Source organism: Phyllopteryx taeniolatus, chromosome 16, assembly GCF_024500385.1.
Source record: "Phyllopteryx taeniolatus isolate TA_2022b chromosome 16, UOR_Ptae_1.2, whole genome shotgun sequence".
NCBI classification, from domain to species: domain Eukaryota; kingdom Metazoa; phylum Chordata; class Actinopteri; order Syngnathiformes; family Syngnathidae; genus Phyllopteryx; species Phyllopteryx taeniolatus.
Genome location: NC_084517.1, coordinates 23,303,985 through 23,323,764, shown reverse-complemented (window position 1 = coordinate 23,323,764; position 19,780 = coordinate 23,303,985). Strand labels below are relative to the sequence as shown.

General features: G+C 47.9%; 1 protein-coding gene across 6 annotated transcripts; it reads right to left on the bottom strand.

The window, feature by feature from the left end:
* Positions 1-1,137: 1,137 nt before the first annotated feature.
* On the bottom strand, positions 1,138-19,648 carry mvp (major vault protein). 6 transcript variants are annotated; one of them, XM_061748952.1, is made up of 18 exons: positions 19,397-19,625; positions 18,994-19,093; positions 15,289-15,483; positions 15,031-15,226; positions 14,449-14,569; positions 13,912-14,043; positions 13,707-13,801; positions 13,393-13,629; positions 10,713-10,838; positions 10,552-10,605; positions 10,118-10,336; positions 8,684-9,126; positions 8,477-8,621; positions 7,175-7,386; positions 6,718-6,834; positions 6,517-6,643; positions 3,536-3,724; positions 1,138-1,445 (listed from the first exon to the last, which is right to left on the bottom strand). In XM_061748952.1, exons 3-18 carry the CDS (start codon positions 15,450-15,452, stop codon positions 1,326-1,328), a joined length of 2,697 nt encoding a protein of 898 aa, XP_061604936.1. In that variant the 5' UTR covers positions 15,453-15,483; positions 18,994-19,093; positions 19,397-19,625; the 3' UTR covers positions 1,138-1,325. The 6 variants fall into 6 exon arrangements, with proteins under 6 accessions (XP_061604936.1, XP_061604937.1, XP_061604935.1 ...); XM_061748953.1 differs by lacking the exon at positions 19,397-19,625 and adding an exon at positions 19,180-19,367; XM_061748951.1 differs by lacking the exon at positions 18,994-19,093 and having other exon boundaries at positions 19,397-19,622.
* Between the last annotated feature and the right edge of the window lie 132 nt (positions 19,649-19,780).

Below are 19,780 nucleotides of genomic sequence, written 5' to 3'. Positions count from 1 at the left end.
ACCCTGGACTGTTGAACAGCTGAAGCTGTACATAGAGCAAGAATGGGAAAGAATTCCACCTCCAAAGCTTCAACAATTAGCGTCCTCAGTTCCCAAACGTTTATTAAATGTTAAAAGAAAAGGTGATGTAACACAATGGTAAACATGACCCGGTCCCAGCTTTTTTGGAACGTGTTGCAACCATCATGATTATTTGCTAAAAAACAATCAAGTTGATCAGTTTGAACATGAAATATCTCATCTTTGTAGTGTCTTCAATGAAAATATAGGTTGAACATGATTTGCAAATCCTTGTATTCTGTTTAACACAACGTCCCAACTTCATTGGAATTGGGCTTGTAATTGACATGTAGGTGAAGGAAACTGGTGATGAAGAAGCGATGGGTAAGTTCGGCATCCAGGAAAGGAACTCGGAGGGACAGATGGCGGTTTGCAAAAAGGACGCAAATGGCTGTAGTGAACACTTTCTTCCAGAAGAGGCAGGAACATAGAGTAACACCTCCAAAGCTTCAACAATTAGCATCCTCTGTTCCCAAACGTTTATTGAATGTTGTTCAAAGAAAAGGTGATGGAACACCGTGGTAAACATGAGCCTGTCCCAGCGCTTTTGGAACGTGTTGCAGCCATCCAATTCCAAGTTCATGATTATTTGCTCAAAACAATCAAGTTGATCAGTTTGAACATGAAATATCTTGTCTTTGGAGTGTCTTGAATTCAATATAGGTTGAACACGATTTGCAAATCATTGTATTCGGTTTTTAATTATGTTTAACACAACATCCCAATTTCATTGGAATTGAACACAATTACAGTCGCAAATATTCGAATGATAAGACCGGTGGCAAGTCGACCCTCAAATAAGATCAAAACACAAGTGAAAGAGAAACACTCAAAGCGAAATGCTTCACTTTCTTGACAGTGAAGAGAAAAAGATGAACATGACTTCCTCGAATGACAACCACATTCAGTGTCGTGGTTAATTATAGATTTCATCATTTGTTTTCATGAGTCTGCCAAAATATTTTCAGTACGTGACACAAAAAAAGGTTACAGATTGCTGTATTGTGCTAAAAAAAGTATAAATGACAGCATCGATGAATCCACTTTGACCCCCCCCCCTCCACACACACACACACACACTTTGCACGTTTGATTTATTTAATTTTCTAGACACAATTAACAGAAAGGTACAAGCAGTGTACGATATTCTTCTGTATTTTGAAACATTTGCATAATTTTTGGTGATGGATTTAATATTTTTGCTGTCATCGCTATCAAAGGGTTTCTACTTCCTGTTCCGGTGGCATTCGTTCATGTTCCGGCGGTCACTGGGCGGCCGAGGGCAGCGCCCCCAGCAGGCCGTTGGCGGTGGTGAAGAGATTGATGGGGGAGGAGCCGTCCGTGATGAGCGTGGACTTGAGGCCGAGCGCTTGAAGCATTTTCACCTGAGCACAAGATAAGCGAGTTGACGTCACATGACCTCACGCCAGCCAATGGTAGCACGGGAGCGAGGGCCGCATCGCCAATCACGTTTTCATGCGACATTTAGCAACAAATATGACATTTCACCATGATATTTGAGTATACACACACACACACAAAATTCCAATGAAGTTGGGACGTTTAATAAAAACAATGATTTGCAAAATCATGTTCAACCTATATTTAATTGAATACACTACAAACACAAGCTTTTAATGTTCAAACTGATCAACTTGATTGTTTTGAGCAAATAATCATGAATTTAGAATTGTATGGTTGCAACACGTTCCAAAAGAGCTGGGACAGGCTCGTGTTTACCACCGTGTTCCATCACCTTTTCTTTGAACGACATTCAATAAACGTTTGGGAACGGAGGACGCTAATTGTTGAAGCTTTGTCGGCGGAATTCTTTCCCATTCTTGCTCGATGTACAGCTTCAGCCGTTCAACAGTCCGGGGTCTCTGTGGTCGTATTTGACGCTTCATAATGCGCCACACATTTTCAAATGGGAGACGGGTCTGGACTGCAGGCAGGCCAGTCTAGTACCCGCACTATTTTACTACCAAGCCACGCTGTTGTAACACGTGCAGAATGTGGTTTGGCATTGTCTTGCTGAAATAAGCATGAAAAAGACGTCGCTTGGATGGCAGCATATGTTTCTCCAAAACCTGTATGTACCTTTCAGCATTAATGGTGCCTTCACAGATGTGTAAGTTACCCATGCCATTGGCACTAACCCAGCCCCATACCATCACAGATGCTGGCTTTTGAACTTTGCGTTCATAACAGTCCAGATGGTCCTTTTCCTCTTTGGCCCGGAGGACACGACATCCACAATTTCCCAAAACAATTTGAAATGTGGACTCGTCGGACCATCTTAGATGAGCTCGCGCCCAGAGAAGCCGGCGGCGTTTCTGGGTGTTGTTGATAAATGGCTTTTGCTTTGCATAGTAGAGTTTCAAGTTGCACTTATGGATGTAGCGCCGAACTGTATTTACTGACATTGGACATTTACTGAGGGATCGAAGGTCACGGGCATTCGATGTTGGTTTTCGGCCATGCAGTGATTTCTCCAGATTTTCTGAACTGTTGGACTATTTTGTCACACACTTGTTGACAAAGAGGTGAACCTCGCCCCATCTTTGCTTGTGAATGGGAACTTCCTTTTCTACCCAATCATGGCATCCACCTGTTCCAAACAGGTCTTTGACGAGCATCCCTCAACTTTCTCACCCCACCTGTCCCAGCTTTTTTGGAACGCGTTGCAGCCATCAAGTTCCAAGTTGATTATTTTCTAAAAACAATAACGTTTATCAGTTTGAACATTAAATGTTTTTGTAGTGTATACAATGAAATATAGGTTGAACATGATTTTCAAATCATTGTACTGTTTTTATTTAGGTTTAACACAATGTCCCAACTTCATTGGAATTGGGGTTGTATACACACACACACACACACACACACACACCTTTACATATACATAAGACGTATCGTTTCCATTCGGCTGTGATTATACCACAATAATTAGAGTCGGGTTTGGGATGTCCCAGTCCGGCCCCGGCTGTGGCTGACGTTTACTTGGCCAGGCTGAAACTCAAACTCACTTCAACCCGATGATGGTTTGCTTCCCAGTCTGCCCCTTTGAAAGCGGCTACTATGTCTACGTTTGCGAATGGACCTTCTGTTGCTCTTTTGACATTCAAGTAGAACTAAGCCGTTATTTTCGTTAAATTACTTGACAAGAAAGGCAAACATCTTCTACACACCTGTGGAAAAATATCTTGCACAATCCCCGTGAGGGTTTGTTTTCCCAGTCAAATACAAGCCGCCCCCTGCTCCAGTGTGTTCCACTAACGTGTGCTCACTGTGATGGGTTAAATGCAGCGAACCAATTTCGTGCGCGTGCGTGCGTGCATGCATGTTCATGACAATAAAAGGTGATTGTTCTTAATCAGTCAGTCCCCTTCTGCCACCCAGAACGATCCCCCAGCCTACCGCTGATCAACATTTGGCAACATCCCAGAAAAGGAGCGTTCAAGCCCGGCGGTACCTGCAGCTCGGGTCCGGCGCGCGCCATCTCCGCCAGCGTGTCGCTGCCCAGGCTGCCGACGAGCTGGCGGAAGCGTTCGCTCTCGATGTTGGCGAGTCGCTCCTGCTTCTCCACCTCCAGTTGGTCCATCTGCTTCCTGTAGCTCAGCTCCTGCTGGCGAGCCTTGGCCAACCGCTCCAGCTCGGCCTCCTGCAAGCACACACGCCAGTCGCTCGCTAGCTCGCTCGCTTCCCGGGGAAGGGGAGCCCGCTCGTACCGGAAGCGGTGGGGGGGATCCCGGTTCTAATCGCGGGCTTCGTCCGAGTTGTGGTTGCCCTCGCAAGGCCGTAGAACTCAACACTCGTGACTTCCACCCCTTTTTTTTTCTCCCCTTCTCAGTGAACACGAGAGCAATTTTCTCAATTTTAATGATTCTAATCAACTTTTTGGGGTTTCTCTAAAATGTAGCTTTACAATGAACATGTTCGCATCCAGAGTTTTTCAAAGTTCAGTTTTTGTTTGGCCGTTCAGAGGGTTGGCATGAACGGAAGCGCGTCGGCGCCGATCCAAGCCCTCGTCCGCTCGGTGCCAAACGGCGCGGCTGGAGCGGTGCATCGTGGGAGGAGAAGTACAAGCAGGCATGGGACGGTATCACATTCTGACACTACGATAACCTTGAGCAAAAATACCGCGGTATCATGGCATTCATATTCCAGCCCCAAATCTATGACTTTTGCGCCACTGAACACTTTAAAAAATCTAAAATATTTGGTACATGAATAAACAGGTGGGTAAGTCAGATTTTGGATAAACTGTACTTGTCAGAGTAGTTTTAAAGAAGATTACTTTTTACTTTTCCAAGTATTTAGGTTAAGACTGGTACTTTTACTCAATTACAATAATCTACATGCCGTTCACTTTCGTTTATCAATAATTGAGAGTGTGATCCATTTGTAGACTTCCGCTTCGGGCAACGTTGCTCCAATCCACCGCGATTGTCACAGTGATGTTTGACTCAAGTTCACCAATCAAACCACACAAGAAAGTCACACGTCCGCACACCAAGTCTTCTATTGGGAGTCACGGGCCAATCAAAGTGAGCCGTGACCAGGGATGTCCTGGGCCCAAAACTCAGCCCAGGAACTTGGATGGGGAGGCCTCCAGTCAGCACAACCAAACAGATCTTTTATTCATTTTTTTTGTCCCTCCCGCCTTGCAACGAAGCCCCGAATACCCACCAATGAGTGGCGAGCGGGATCTTAGGTCTCATCGTTTTTGCCGTGTACACTCGTCGCAATACATCTCGACCGCTTCCTGTTCCACTCTCTTCCTTCTCCCCCAATAAGACCGCCGCATGTTCCTCCTCGTTCTCCAAGAACAGCACCGCCTCCTCACTGCCACCATGGGGTCACCCAGTCCCTCAATAACCCCTGCCCGAGTGACCTTCACTCCTGATGGTGCTGCTGCTGCTAATAATAATAACCACAACAATAATAATAATAATAAATCAGAACAAGAGTTTTCTTTATGCACAAAACCAATCCACGTAAGAAAATGCCATGAACCGCACGCACGCGCGCGCACACACACACCGTTGGAGGCTTTATGCTTTCTTATATCAGAGTAATCCTGCTCATTTGTTCACATAAATAATATTCAAGTATCCCTTAATTGCTAAAAGTATAAATTACAAAGTCAGGTCACACAGACGATCATTTTCTGATGTGACCAACAACAAGAATCAATGATGATTGCAATACATACTGAACAATTTTGTATACCCAATCATTTGCATATGCATATGCAAATGCACGGTCCGCTCGCTCGACTAGTTTGCCCCTTTTCCCACTGTGCCCACCGGTCGTCGTGCTGCTGGATCCTCCCTCCGCTGAAAACATCTGGCAGCTTTGCACAATTTGGTCGACATGCGGTGCAGGGGCAGGGGGCGGAGACGACCCGCTTCGGGCTCGTCCGCTGCTCAACGACAATCGGCAGTCGCCCCCGGCGAGGGTCCGATGAAGTCACGAATCGTAAACACACGCTGCAGCCTATAATCTCTAACGGTACTCGGGCAAGGGACGCTTGTAGCGCACGTCACACGCAATCGATGCGCTCGTGGACGGCTTTGTTGACAGAAGGCTACACCGTGAAAGCAGAAGCAGAAGGCGCATTTTCCCATTCAACTGCAGCACATCTGCCGTGTAATCGCTTCCCAATGGCAGATGTGCTTTGTCAACGCCTTCTCGAGTTATCAAGAAAAACATTTCAAACCTTTCAGATCAAAGAGGCCGATCGTTCGGTGTGAGACAGTCTCGTCTATGCAAGCAGCCAATATCGTCCCCCCCGCCCAAAAAGGAAATGACCAGTAATTGACCGTTGCGGTAATTAAAACCTTGACTTTTCAAAAGCGCAGTACACCTTCAACACGCTAATCGCCCCACGCCTACGTACGAGTTCTGAATGTGCTGCTTAGCTAAAAAAAGTTTGCAGATAAACGCACGACAACCTTTACAGGTGAACTTCAGTTGACGTCGTGTAGACTTTTGAATGCGTGTGTCCAACGGTTTCATATTTCAGTCGTTTTTGCACAACTGCTGTTGGATTCGTAATAAACGCCCTGGTTTGAAATGTTCCTCTTCATCATACGTCATAAACCTTGACAGTGTGAGGCTTTAAACAGGGGGCCACTGAGCTTAGGTTGTCATGAGGAGATTGCGACAAAGACCGGAGGAGTCACAGAAAGGCATACATGGGAAGTCCTTGGGAATTTCCATGGCTCAAACGGCTGTTGGCAATTTTGGTGTTCAGCTTCTTTTTGACAAACGTTCAACAGTTGAACATTCAAAATGGACACTAGGTCAAATTAAGTTGACCTCAAGGTTAGCGGGCATTTTAGGTTCAACCTGAAACTTATCCCAAACTTCTTGTGACTTGGCTGGAACTTGGTGTGAAAGAGTTTGACAGTAGAGACGAGTAGGGCGACACGGGGCAGGGCGACGTACCGCCTCGATGCGCTGAGCCTCGGCCTTCAGCTTGGCCTCGTGGACCGCCGCCTCGCCCTGGATGCGGGCCGCCTCGGCGCGGGACTGAGCTTCGGCTTTGGCGGCGCCGGTGCTCTCCACGGTGGCGCTGAGAGACCGAGTAGACGGGCGGACATGAGGATGCGGACCGCCAACGAAGGAGCGCCGGCAAGAGGAAGTCACCTGAGGGCCTCCAGTTCCAGGAGCTCCTTCCTGGCCCGCTCGGCCTCCGCCTGGTCGGTGATCTTCTGCCGCTCGAGCTTCCCGCGAGCTTCCTGCTCCAGACGCTCGGCTTCGTGTCTGCGGGCGGCGCAAGCGCACTTAGCTTACCTCACCGACCACAACCATCCAAGTTCACCTCATCGGTCTGTTTTTCCTCATTTACAGCATCTATGCCAATGACGTATGGCGACATGCAGAACAATTCGATCTGCCTCCACTCGATGGCAGAACATCCAATGGCTCTGTTGCCATTCAGACAACAGAATAAGTAGAGTAGGTACAGCTGCATTTAAATTGAGATGCTATTGTCAATATTTCATGATGTATACTTTTTGTGAGATCTTTTTTTTTTTTTTTGCTATTGCGTCAAAAGATTTCTGCCGTGGCTTAATGTGAAACACGGCGTCACGTTTGTCACCTGGCCGCGGCCTCCTGGGAGTTGGTGGTGATCTCGATGGCGAGCTGAACGCTTTTCTGCAGGGCGTCTCGCGTGCGCTGGTCCACGGGTTCCACCGACTGGATGTCCACGCTGCTGATGACCAGCCGGTTCTGGTGGAAGCGGAGACTGGGCCGCACCGCCAGCTTCTCGTCGAAGCCGAACACGGCCGAGCAGATGATGCGGTTGGAGTTCTGCCAACGGTAAGCGGAACGTTGGCGTTCTGGTTGGCCCAATAATGGATCTGTTTTTCCTTTTATGACACACAACCTCCATAGAGTGACTCTCTAACATGGGCTTAGTATAAAAGTGTCCATTTCATTTGAAAGGACACCTTGGTTTTGTCATCCGAGTGTCCAGAAAAGGCCCCTCTGACAGCTGACACTTTTCTATGGGCTTTGTCCAGATTTGGCTAGCCCCGCCCGCTCTTCTCTGATCGGTTGCCTCCGCGTTCGTTACGTCGACAGCGCTGGCTCGGGAGCGGAGAGCTTCGCTAGTGACGCAGAGAAGCTGGAGAAATTCCACCGAGTTGATTTCAGGCCTCTCGACAGAAAAAACGTTCGGAACGCGGGGACCATTTCAATCCGTATTTCACGTTTACTGAGGCGGCACCGTAGAGACAACGTTAAAAAAAGTTGGTTTGCCGAAGTATGTGCCCTGGAATATCAGAAAATGACTTGAAATAAGAGTTTTATTCGAGTAATATTCTACTAAAGTTCTTTGCTGTTAAGCTAGTTGGGCTGTATACACAGTAATAGTATATACTGTCAGAGTTCCGCATATTTTTTTGGAGTGCAAATGGTTGTTTGCTTATATGTGCCCTGTGATTGGCTGGCAACCAGTTCAGGGTGTACCCCGCCTCCTGCCCGACGATAGCTGGGTTGGGCTCCGTGTGAGGAGAAGCGGCTCAGAAAATGGATGGATGGATATATTGGGGTGAACCCGTGCATATTTGCAGTTCAGTGCCATTATTCACGGTGTTTGTGCTCCGGGCAAATATTGCCTCGGCGCCATCTCATGGCATCTCGGTGCCACGGACCCATGCTGAACTGAGGGGAGGCGTGCCATCTAATTAGGCCTCAACTTTGTCTAACAGAGAAAAAGCACTTCAATGTGGCATCTAAAGGCAATTGGAAACTTTTTCCTAAATCGGGGCAGGGCTCTGTGCCGATCCTCCGCCAAAAGAAGGAATTCGCTCGCGGAAATTGAAGTTGCGTATGCAGCCTTGAGTACATTGAAGCTGCGAGGGCACAGACAGGAAGTTGAATGCGGCTGGCGTGAAACCTTGTGGAAGTCGTCGAACTGCACGGAGGCGACGGCGCCTCGAACCCGCGACGCGATGGCCTTGCAGGCGTCGCCCACAAAGTCCGGCACCGAGAAGAGGGCAGCGGCCTCCGCCGGGTCCACGGGGGGCTTCACGTCAAAGTGCCTGAGGGGGCGAAACACACACGTTAGTGTGTCACGCGTGTCCCACAAACTGCACTCACGTACCAGTTGTAGGAGAGCTGCAGCTGCAGGCGGGCGTGGTCGGCAGTCTCGATGGTGATGATGTCGGTGAAGAAGTCGGGTCCGAGCAGGAGGCAGACGGCCTTGATGACGTTCCCCCGTTTGGGCCGGTCGCCGGACAGCGACAGCACGGTGAACTGCTCGTCGGGCCCCAGCATGACCCGCTCGGGCCCGAAGACCACCCGGGCCCTCTTCTCACGGTAGTCGTACACCTGGACAGCCGCGTTGTGCGGGACCCTGAAGGAGACCACCTGCGTCTTGTCCCGCGGCGCGGCCCTCCCCTCCTCGCTCGCTCTCCGGTGGTCGGAGCGGTCGGCCAGGGGGTCTCGGGGGGATGCCAGCAGGGCCTCCACGTTGGCGGGGAGCTCCTTGGGCCACAGCTCCTCGTCCTGGGTCAGCATGTACGTCTGACCGATCACGGCGCGCACCTGACGAGCGGGAAGTCGTCACGTGACAAGACGGCCGGTACGACGGAACGCGTGAACTTGTCAAGGTGACCCCGATCTTTTGTAACGCGAGTGTGGTATGCGCTTTTCATGGGTGAGGGTTACAATTAGGAAAAGTAGGAAACATTATTTTTGTTCTTTTGTGAAGGAGCACATTCATAACCTGTTATAAAGATTGTATAACTGGGTATGAGTACGTTTAGCTTAAAATAAGAAATATAATACTATACGTGCCGGTAGACCGCGGACATGGGTGCTTTTTTTTTTTTTTTTTTTTTTTTTAAAACTCATTTTAAAAAAAACCTGCTCTATTGTCACATGGTTGGTCTTAAATGAAGTCCTACATCGTACAGTCTCCAGCCTGCTCAAATACGCCTGCAGCCGACGTGCAGACTTCACTTCAATGGGTTGCCATGACAACACAGAAAGTGTAATCCGTTTCAAGAATCACTTGAAGTCTTCCTGAGCCCATGTGGTGATATCTACTTGACGGGCTGAAAAGATCGTCCATTTATCTACTGCTGGCGCACACACATTTCCAGTTTTTTTTTTTTTTTTTTTTTTTTTTTTTTTTTTTTAAATTGTGCGTACGTTTGTCAGATATTGATTTATGTGATTGCTTGACGTACTTTGGTTGTTTCTAGTTTTCACGCCGTTCCGTATCTGAAAAGCAATAACGCGATTGTGCACATCAGTAAGCGTGCTGCTTCTTTAGCGGAGCACACGTGACACCCATTATTATTATTATTTTTAAACAACCTATTCCCCATTATTCGCTGAAACTCATCAAGTCACCGTTGTTGTGCCACGACAAGAAAGCCCCTTCGTCTTGGTGCTACGTAGAAGTGGCGACACTCCACTGGGGAGAAATTGGAAACGAAGTCTTTTCAGTCTTAAAACCATTGAGGATGACCGCATTGGACATTTCCCAACATTTTGTTTCTTGTTTTCGGGGGCGTGGGGGATGCATTACCTTCCCGCTCTTGATGTCCCTCACGTAGATCCCCTCGTTCTCGTCCAGCGGGATGGCCTGGCGCCTGAGCACGACTTCCACCTGGGAGGGGGGCACGTACTCTATGGGTCCTCGTAGCATCCAGCGGTCGCCGGGGCGACGTAGGACAGCGCCGTGACGCCGACGCTTGCTGCGCTCCGGCTCCCCCTGCTCTTCCTGCTCGGGCTCCGCCTCCTCGCGCTGGCAAAGAGAACGGGGGAGGGGCCGGAGACCAGGGTTAGCGAGCTGATGTTTGGCTAAGGGGGCCGGGGAGGTGAAGAGAAGGGGAGGTGCTGGATGATAGCGAGCGAGAGGATCATGTGACATGCAGGAGTGGGGAAGAGGCCAGGAGGAAGTCACCCTCATTTCTCTCCCAGTGGAATCTTCTTCTTTACAAATGTGTTTCTACAAAATACCTGAGCAGCGCGTTTGCGCTTTGGACTTTGCGGCAAAACAACCAAGGCTGCGTCCTACAAACACATCATGACCGCTTTAAGCAGAGCGTCGTTAGCACGGGACGAGGCTAGGGGCGGGGCCCGGGGGCGTTGACCTCCAGGGCGGCGATGGCGGGGCTCACCTCCTGGGTGTCGGTGAAGGGCTCGATGGCGCGCAGCACCAGCCCCTCTTCTTCAGACAGCACAAAGACGTCCTGAATTCCTCGTTCCAGAAGCTCGCCAGGCTGCAGGAAGAATGAACGCTCCCCCTGGTGGACACCACAAAACGGGAAGTGCTTTGAGAGTCGCTCGGTGGACTTGAACAGTTCGACAACCACACAGATACAAATGTATGGAGATATAGGAATACACATGGAACATAATGTCTTCCATTTACAAATACAGGCTTCCAGGTTCACGCTTTGCAGTTTCACTCTATCGCGTCTTTTAAAAATCATTTAGCTCTTTAACCCCAATTCCAATGAAGTTGGGACGTTGTGTTAAACCTAAATAAAAACAGAATACAATGATTTGCAAATCATGTTCAACCTATATTGAATTGAATACACTACAAAGACAAGATATTTCATGTTCAAACTGACAAACTTGGTTTTTAGCAAATGATGAACTTCGAATTTTATGGCTGCAACACGTTCCAAAAAAGCTGGGCCAGGTGGTAAAAAGACTGCGAAAGCTGAGGAATGCTCATCAAACACGTGTTTGGAACGAACATCCCACATGGGAACAGGTGGGTGCCATGATTGGGTATGAAAAAGAGCTTCCCTGAATTGTCATTCACAAGCAAAGGTGGGGCGCACTTGTTCACCTCTTTGTGAACAAGTGCGTGAGAAAATAGTCCAACAGTTTAAGGACAATGTTCCTCAACGTACAATTGCAAGGAATTTAGGGATTTCATTTCATCTCCGGTCCATAACATCATCAAAAGGTTCAGAGAATCTGGAGAAATCACTGCATGGAAGCGGCAAGGCCGAAAACCGACATTGAATGCCCGTGACCTTCGATCCCTCGGGCGGCACTGCGTCAAAAACCGACATCAATGTGTAAAGGATATCACCGCGTGGTCTCAGGAAGACTTCAGACTGTTTCGGGAAATTGTGGACGTCGTGTCCTCCGGGCCAAAGAGGAAAAGAACCATCCGGATTGTTATGGACGCAAAGTTCAAAAGCCACCATCTGTGATGGTACGGGGCTGTGTTAGCACCAATGGCATGGGTAACGTACACATCTGTGAAGGCGCCATTAATGCTGAAAGGTACATACAGGTTTTGGAGAAACACATGCTGCCATCCAAGCAACGTCTTTTTCAGGGACGCCCGTGCTTATTTCAGCAAGACAATGCCAAACCACATTCTGCACGTGTGACAACAATGTGGCTTCGTACTACAAGAGTGCGGGTACTAGACTGGCCTGCCTGCAGTCCAGACCTGTCTCCCCTTGAAAATGTGTGGCGCATTATGAAGCGTAACATACGACAACGGAGACCCCGGACTGTTGAACGGCTGAAGCTGTACATCGAGCAAGAATGGGAAAGAATTCCACCGACAGAGCTTCAACAATTAGCGTCCTCCGTTCCCAAACGTTTCGCGAATGTTGTTCAACGAAAAGGTGATGTAACACGGTGGTAAACATGACCCGGTCCCAGTTTTATTGGAAGCGACAGACTGATTACGATCCTTATTATATGTTGTCAATCTCTTTTGAAAATAGGATAAAGATCTAAAATTTGGAACGTTTTGGGGTCACGCCTTGCAACTTTCAACCTTCGCACATTGGCCGAGATGCGTCAGACGGTCGTCTTTTTATCGGGTTTATGCAGATTGGCGCTCAACGGTCACAAGCATTAAGAATGAATTCTGATTCATAAACATCCGCGCGGTAGTGCAAAGAAATAGTACTCGCGTGTCATAAATCCGACGCCGATTTGCGTACATGCTTAACTTGTGCGCAGAGTAAGAGCATTTCTAGGCATTTATTAGTGAATGTGGCATTGCCTTTTGAACAGTTTCCGCTTTATAATTGTGGAAACGTATGGAACGTTCACTTATCTGGATTGACGTGACACCATATTGTCTAAAATTAGGTCAACACGCTATGGTTTTCCACATGCTGTACACCTAATGCCTAAAGACATTTATTTATCATGCATTTACATCTCATCATACTTTGTTGTTAGTTTATGTGTCGAACGAATATTTAATTCCAAAATAATTAATTATAATTAATTATTAATTATAATTAGTTTGAATCAGGGCGGCCGAGCGGTTAGAGCGTCAGCCTCACAGTGCTGAGGTGCGGGGTTCAATCCCCGGCGCCGCCTGTGTGGAGTTTGCATGTTGTCCCCGTGCCTGCGCGGCTTTTCTCCGGGCACTCCGCTTTCCTCCCACATCCCAAAAACATGCATTCATTGGAGACTCTCAATGCGAGTGCGAATGGTTGTTTGTTTCTCTGTGCCCTGCGATTGGCTGGCGACCGGTTCAGGGTGTACCCCGCTTCCTGCCCGATGACAGCCGGGAGAGGCTCCGGCACGCCCGCGACCCGCGTGAGGAGAAGCGCGACAGAAAATGGATGGATGGATGGTTTGAATCAGGTTTTTTCAAGGAAACCTCCGAGGGTCCTGTTGATGCATTCATTCAAACTTCAGAAAAGCAATCACAATGTAAATCAAATTCAGCCATTGAAATAATGACACTACTATTAGATTTTCAACAGTTGGAAGCAACTACATTTGCAAAGTCATCTTTCCAACACCGCACCGATCCGTCCCCCCAGTGCACTTGGACCGCACGGGTGCCTCTGGACTCACCTTGACCACCCTCTTCTGGCCTAGCTGAGGTTTCCCGTCGGGTCCGACCGGGTCCAAGACGACGCAATACTGGCGCGTGCTGAGCGTGGTGACGTGGACCACGCCCACCACTTCCTCTGCCACCGACGGCACGTGAGCCTCGCGGTCGTCCAGGGTCACCAGCCACTCTTCGCCGGTGCGACGGTCGTGACCACCCGCGTCGCGAAAAGGTCGAAGGGCACGCACGTGAAGTGCTTTCTGAGGGGGAGCGGTCACCGGCGACAGTGTCAGCCGCAAGCTCAAACTTTTATTTTGAAAAGCGCAGGAAGTCGCACCTTGTCCGTCAGGATGAAGGCGTTGACGATGTCGATGACTTCCTCGTGGGCGCCGGGCAGGTACGCGCCCACCTTGCTCACCAGCCACTCCTCACCTGCGCACACAGTCAGGTTTTGAAAAGCAAAGGCCACGTGTCAGCCAATCAGAGGGGCTTCCTGCCGTCACAAACAGGAAGTGAGGTGGAAGAAAGCGGGCGAGTCCCACCTGTGACACGGCGTACGCCCCCGCGGTCGACTCCCTCTTTGCGCGCTCGCAGCCGTATGGCCTGATTCTCACCAATCACCGTGGCCTTGATGGTCTCCAGGACAACCGCCTCCTTCCTCGGGATGTACGTGCCTGAGGAGGATGAAGATGACGACGACAATGTCAGTGGCATGGCGTTCCACGGCGACTCAATGATGTTTGCAGGTCGCGAGAGAATGTTCTGCTTGTGAATATTGTCGCATGCGTCGTTTGTATTTGTTGCTGCCCGGCGTGTTCAAGTAGCAGATGTTTGAAGGCCTCGAATTGATTGCATTAGTTTCCGTTAGCCCGTCTATGGTATTTCCCATTCGATGTTAGCATTAAGCCAGCAGTCTTATATTTTTGGTCTTCATGGCTGCCGCGTTGGGTTTAACGGTGCCGCCTGCTTTGGTGTTGCAGACTCTGGAGCCTTTCAGGAAAACTCAAAGATCATGTAACACACAGGGGTGGACTTCAGTTCGCTAATTATGAAGAAGACCCTACTCAACACCCACTCACCGGGCCCCTCAAAGAGCCACTCGTCTCCCGCCACGCGCTTTTCGCCGCCGTCCAGGAAGTCGAGCAGCGCCTGCAGACGGAGCGCTGTGTTGGGGTACACCACCTGCAGGGGGGTCACATCCTGGACACAAACTAACTTGTTACACTTGATGGTTTATAAAAAAAAAATAAAAAAATAAAATAAAATAAAACAATTTCACATGTGCAGCTACGGTACCACCAGCGGGATGTTTGGATTTAGCAATTTTTTTATGTGAAATTGGACACAAAAGCATTTTTGCCTTTTGAGGCTGACCGGAAACCTCTTGGAACATTCTGCCGAATGTGCTTTTGATGTCATGCTATTTTACATCCTCACTATAAGTCGCCATCGTTTAGTGCTTGAGGTTCTCTTTTTTTTTTTTTTTTTTTTTTTTTTCTACAAGCACATTAGATTTTTTGACTTAATTTCAATTGTGCTGCTTCTGTGAACCTTAAGTTTGAAATGATTTCATTGAGTTAAAATAAAAAGCAAGAGGCTAAAGGTCATTGCGATAGACCTTTAGTGAGTTGGCCCCCTTGTGTGACCCCCACCCTCCCCACCTGCTGGATCTCCTCTCCGGGGTGTAGCGGGAAGGGATCCCTGGTGAGGCGGATCTCGAGGTCGGCGTGCCTCAGTTTTGCCTGGCCCGAGCCGTCGAACAGAACCCGGCCGTTGTCATCGCAGGCCACCGGGTTGACCACCACGCAGTAGTGGCGCGGGGGCACCATGACCATTCGCACCGGGGCGAACAGAACCCTGCCGAGACCACGTGACGTTAGGCAAAACCATTAGCCGCTATATCGAGCGCACCCTCTGACCTTTCGTTGTCCTGGCGGTAGTAAGTCTGCGGTCCGATCTCCACGCGGGCGATGTTGCTGTTCTGGTCCAGCACATGGATGTAGTGGTGAGGCGGGATCCGGATGATGGATGCGTCCACCGGGACCTCCGTCTCGCACGGGCGACTTCCTGACTTCTTGGACATCGCGCCAACGCCGCCAACAACAGCAGAAACTCTGAACAGGACGCAAAACGCCGTAGTCGTCATGTCAGTGGTCACCAAAACACTGGCAAAGGGCTGCAAAGCTTCCGGAAAGTTCCCGGGAAATTTCCGTGGGAACTGAAGATGGGAATTGAGGATAAGAATTGAAGAAAGGATTTGAGGATGAGAATTGAGGATGGAGACTGAAGATGGCCGGGTCAGACTTTAACAGTGGCCCGGGACCACCACCCCAACTGTGTCGGGCCACCAACCACATAAAGAAACTGCCCGCTCGGGCCAGTACAAATTTCTAAGTCACCGAAGATTTTTGGCTGCAGAAAAAGGCCTAAAAATGCATTTTCAGTATCGGTCTGAAATTCTTTTATCGCCAAAACATCCCATCCAAGACAGGATGTGATGATGCAAGGAGAAACTGGATAAACGCGCACAAATTCGGGTTAGCCTCAAGATGATAGCAAAAGCTAACACGGCTAGCCTCATACAGCAACTTGTACTTTGCGGCCTGTAGAATGTTAATCTGCCCTCTCTCTCTCTCTATCCATGCTTTAAGCTGTTTACTGAACCCCCAGTTGGAGTTTATTGTAAAACTAAACGGACAAGAAAATTAATTACTCTCATTTTATATTTAAATACAAGAGATCGCTTTTGAAATCGCCAAGTCAAATGAAAACCCTATTGACGGGCTAGCTAATAGCATTTGGTCAGGGGAGGGATTTACCTTCAAATAACGAATATTCACACACAAAGGCCATAGTAACATACAGACAGGTAGTACAACAATACTCAAGCATATATTCTTTCTTCATACAGTAAACTAGTAGCTCCATGCATGTGTCGCACCACGCTGCCCCCAAGAGGCCAAGGCGCACACAGCAGGAACAACAGATACGCTCACTGACTGTAGAAAAAGACGCGCTGTTTTCTGACTGTGACTTGAAATCAGACTAAACTTTTCCTCTTTTCAATTAGGATTACGAAACTATTTCTATTTGCTAAATGTCAGCATAATAACAGGATTATTATTTTTTTTTTTAGAGCTATAGACAAAGACATTACAGTCATGGCTAAAAGGATTGACACATTTGTAGCCATGAATGCATTTATTTTTGTTTTGTTTAAACTATTATTCTAATATATTTTACTTTTTACCAATTTATTTCCAGGTTGTGCTTTCAAGTTATATTTAAGCTTAAATTGAGTTTTGGTCGTTGAATAAATAAAGTTCTGAAACGAATAAGTGTGTTTATTAATCATGAGTTCACTAAAAATCTAAATAATGGTGGTAATTACTTTTTCCATAATGGCCCAGCCCGAGTGTAGTGTCCCCTCCCCCCTTCACACTTGCCCAGGTGCACAAGAGCTGCGAAGCAAACCCAAACAAACATGTCAGATCATATAGCCAATAGCGCTCACCGTAAATACATTGAACAATTTACAGCTCATCGATATGATCTATAAAATCTCCCTCACGGATTATCGGTACCAGAATCAGCAGCATAAAACCCGCATCGGCGCACCCCTAATTATACATAGTGTGGACAATATTAAGACAAGATAAAGCATTGTTGGAATGTCAACGTAAATCCGAAATAATCATTCAAACTTAACATAATATACTGTAGAGGTCCAGAACCATTTCTAGCAGGGCGACCACAACTTGGTTCATGCTGGCCACCACTCAAAAAGGGTTCATGTCAGACCCTGGATGGGAATTGAAGATAAAGATGGGAACTGAGGATGGAGATTGAAGATGGAAACTACTGAAGGTGGGAACAGAGGATGGGAATTTGGGCAAATCTAATGGAAAGTCTCAAAAGTCACATTCAAGCAGATAACACCAAATAGAGAGCTCCCCTTGTCCACATTTTTTTTTTTTTTTTTAAACACTTCAGTAGCTGCGCATCTGAAGCCTGCTCATATCTCAAATGTGCACTTTTAACTCAAAGCAAAAAAAAATGATCAGGTGACAGCTCAAGTGTAAAAACCCAACCAAGTTAAATTGGGGCACTCGGAATTCAAGCTACCACCGTACCGTACTCTGCTTGTTGCAGGCAGGAAAGGGCCAGCATGTAGTTCCCTCAACTATACTGAAGTTAAGAGCCAACTTTCTATTTTTGCAATCCCTGCTTTATTCCCACGGAAAGTTTTTAAATTCCTGGAACTTTGCAACCCTCATGATGTCATCGGCTGTTATGAACTCAGTCATGATGTCATCAGTCCTGATGTCATGAGGTTGCTTTCAGGAAGTTTAGTTTGTGCGCATCAAGAGGTTGACCAGGTCTGCTGTGTACGCTCTATAAAGACTTTGTTGCGAGTAGGAATGCGGCAGGTTTGGCACACCCACGCACCACTGCTGAAAAAGATTGACGTGCAGCACTGGGCTTTGGGACGTGAACTTTAAACGGACATGCCCAGCCCTGCGTCAGGTACACAGTCAACACAATAAACTGTCAAGGCTGAAGTAGAGAATAAGAAACAACTAAGAGACTTCGCTGTGTGACCACTTAACTTCAACTGGGAGACAAACAACTCATTGCCTAATCAAATCAACCAATCAAAGACAAACGTCTAAGAGTCCGGGGTCGCAGCCTCGCCCATCTGAGAGACGGCAGCCAATCACAAGTTTAGAACCGTCGCCGCAATGCCTCCAGCAGACCGCCTCGAGAAATGAGGCTTCATTATACTCGTGCGGGTGGCGACCACGCTGACGTCACTGCGGCTGTCCCTCGCGGAGTTTCAGAATCATCTTTATTTGCCAAGTATGTCCAAAACACACAAGGAATTTGTCTCCGGTAGTTGGAGCCGCTCTAGTACGACAACAGACAGGCAATTTACAGAATACTTTGGAGACAGAAAGACATTGACAAAAAAAAAAAAAAAAAAAAAAAAAACACTGAGCAATAAAGGGTTGCTAGTTATCGGCTAGTTATTTGCCTTTATACTCGAGCGCAACCCACGCGCGCTGTTTTGAAAGTGTACTGCAGTCCACCTCCAAGTCGGGGGTGTCGCTACGGCTGGTATTCGATAGGACACGACTGCGTGGAGTTTCCTCGGCTTTTTTTGGGCCATTTCCGGTCGCAGTTTTTCCTTTTTCCTTTCAGTAGCAAGGGTCAAAGCAACAACAATGGCGACCGCGACAGAACAAATGGACCTAGATGACCAGGTGATACGTTTCATTATGATCGAGAAGGCGGCGAAGGAGATGGTATGTAGAACCGAGGGGCACGCTGGTACGTCATCACAGCATGTGACTAAAACGGAGCAATCACGAGAGATGATCTCCGCGGCGTTCGACGCGCAGTAACTATTTTGGTCGGGTGCGCGTCAAGTCGTCGGTCACGTGATGCAGTGCGGGCGTTGTCGGCCACGCGATCATAAAGGGGCCTTATATACTCTTCCACTGTGTCGGCTCACAATAGGCTTGTCTAATAAACACTTTTGCTATACTTTTCCAATGTATTACTCACGTTTCAACTTTGACAACATTACAATTGCACTTTCACACGCGAGCGACCGCACAAACCTGACGAGCGTGTTGGTGAGGAGTGCGCACCTTCTTCCGGGTTGGCGTTTCAACGCGGAACGATGAATTATTTCATTTGTTGTAGTTTGACAAACATGACCTGGGAGGTATAAAAGTAGGTTTAGCAATAATAAAATAAATCAATTTTGATGAAAAGGTCCGAGTCACTGCCATGACGTCACCCACAACATTCTCCACTGCAGCCTGGCACAAATCAAACGCAAACTCGGCGTCAAGTTGACTTTTCACTCGTCAAACGTGAGCCGAATTAAATTTTAGCTTCAATTGCTTCACCAAGTTTCTTTCCCCAACATTTAGTGCGTAGAACGGGAACAACAAAGTAGAGCAAAGTTCAAATGTGGCCATTTCCCAGCGGACTTGTGCTCGGTTTGAGTCTGCTTACCCGCTTTTGTTTCTTTCGCCTTTGACGGCTTCTGGCGGACGACGAGACGTTGAGGCGCAGATAGACTCAGGTGTCGTTGATTGGGACGAGTCCGGTGGGAGGGGCCGCTGTCCACATACCGGAAGAAGCTGGACGTAACGTGACTTCCCGGCTTTGACGGCAGCTCGCAGCTGAGCGTGATCTTTTTTTTGTTTGTTTGTTTGTTTGTTTTCTACATCTGAGCACGAAAAATAGACAGCATATAAAAATTGACCGACGTATCTGTGTCTATTCGTTGCCAATGGAGCCGCAAACAAACACACACCCAAAGCTTCCTTCTTGGGAACTTGACAAATCAAACGTCTTGCCAACAATTGACACCTGCTTGCTGGTAGACGCTGTGTA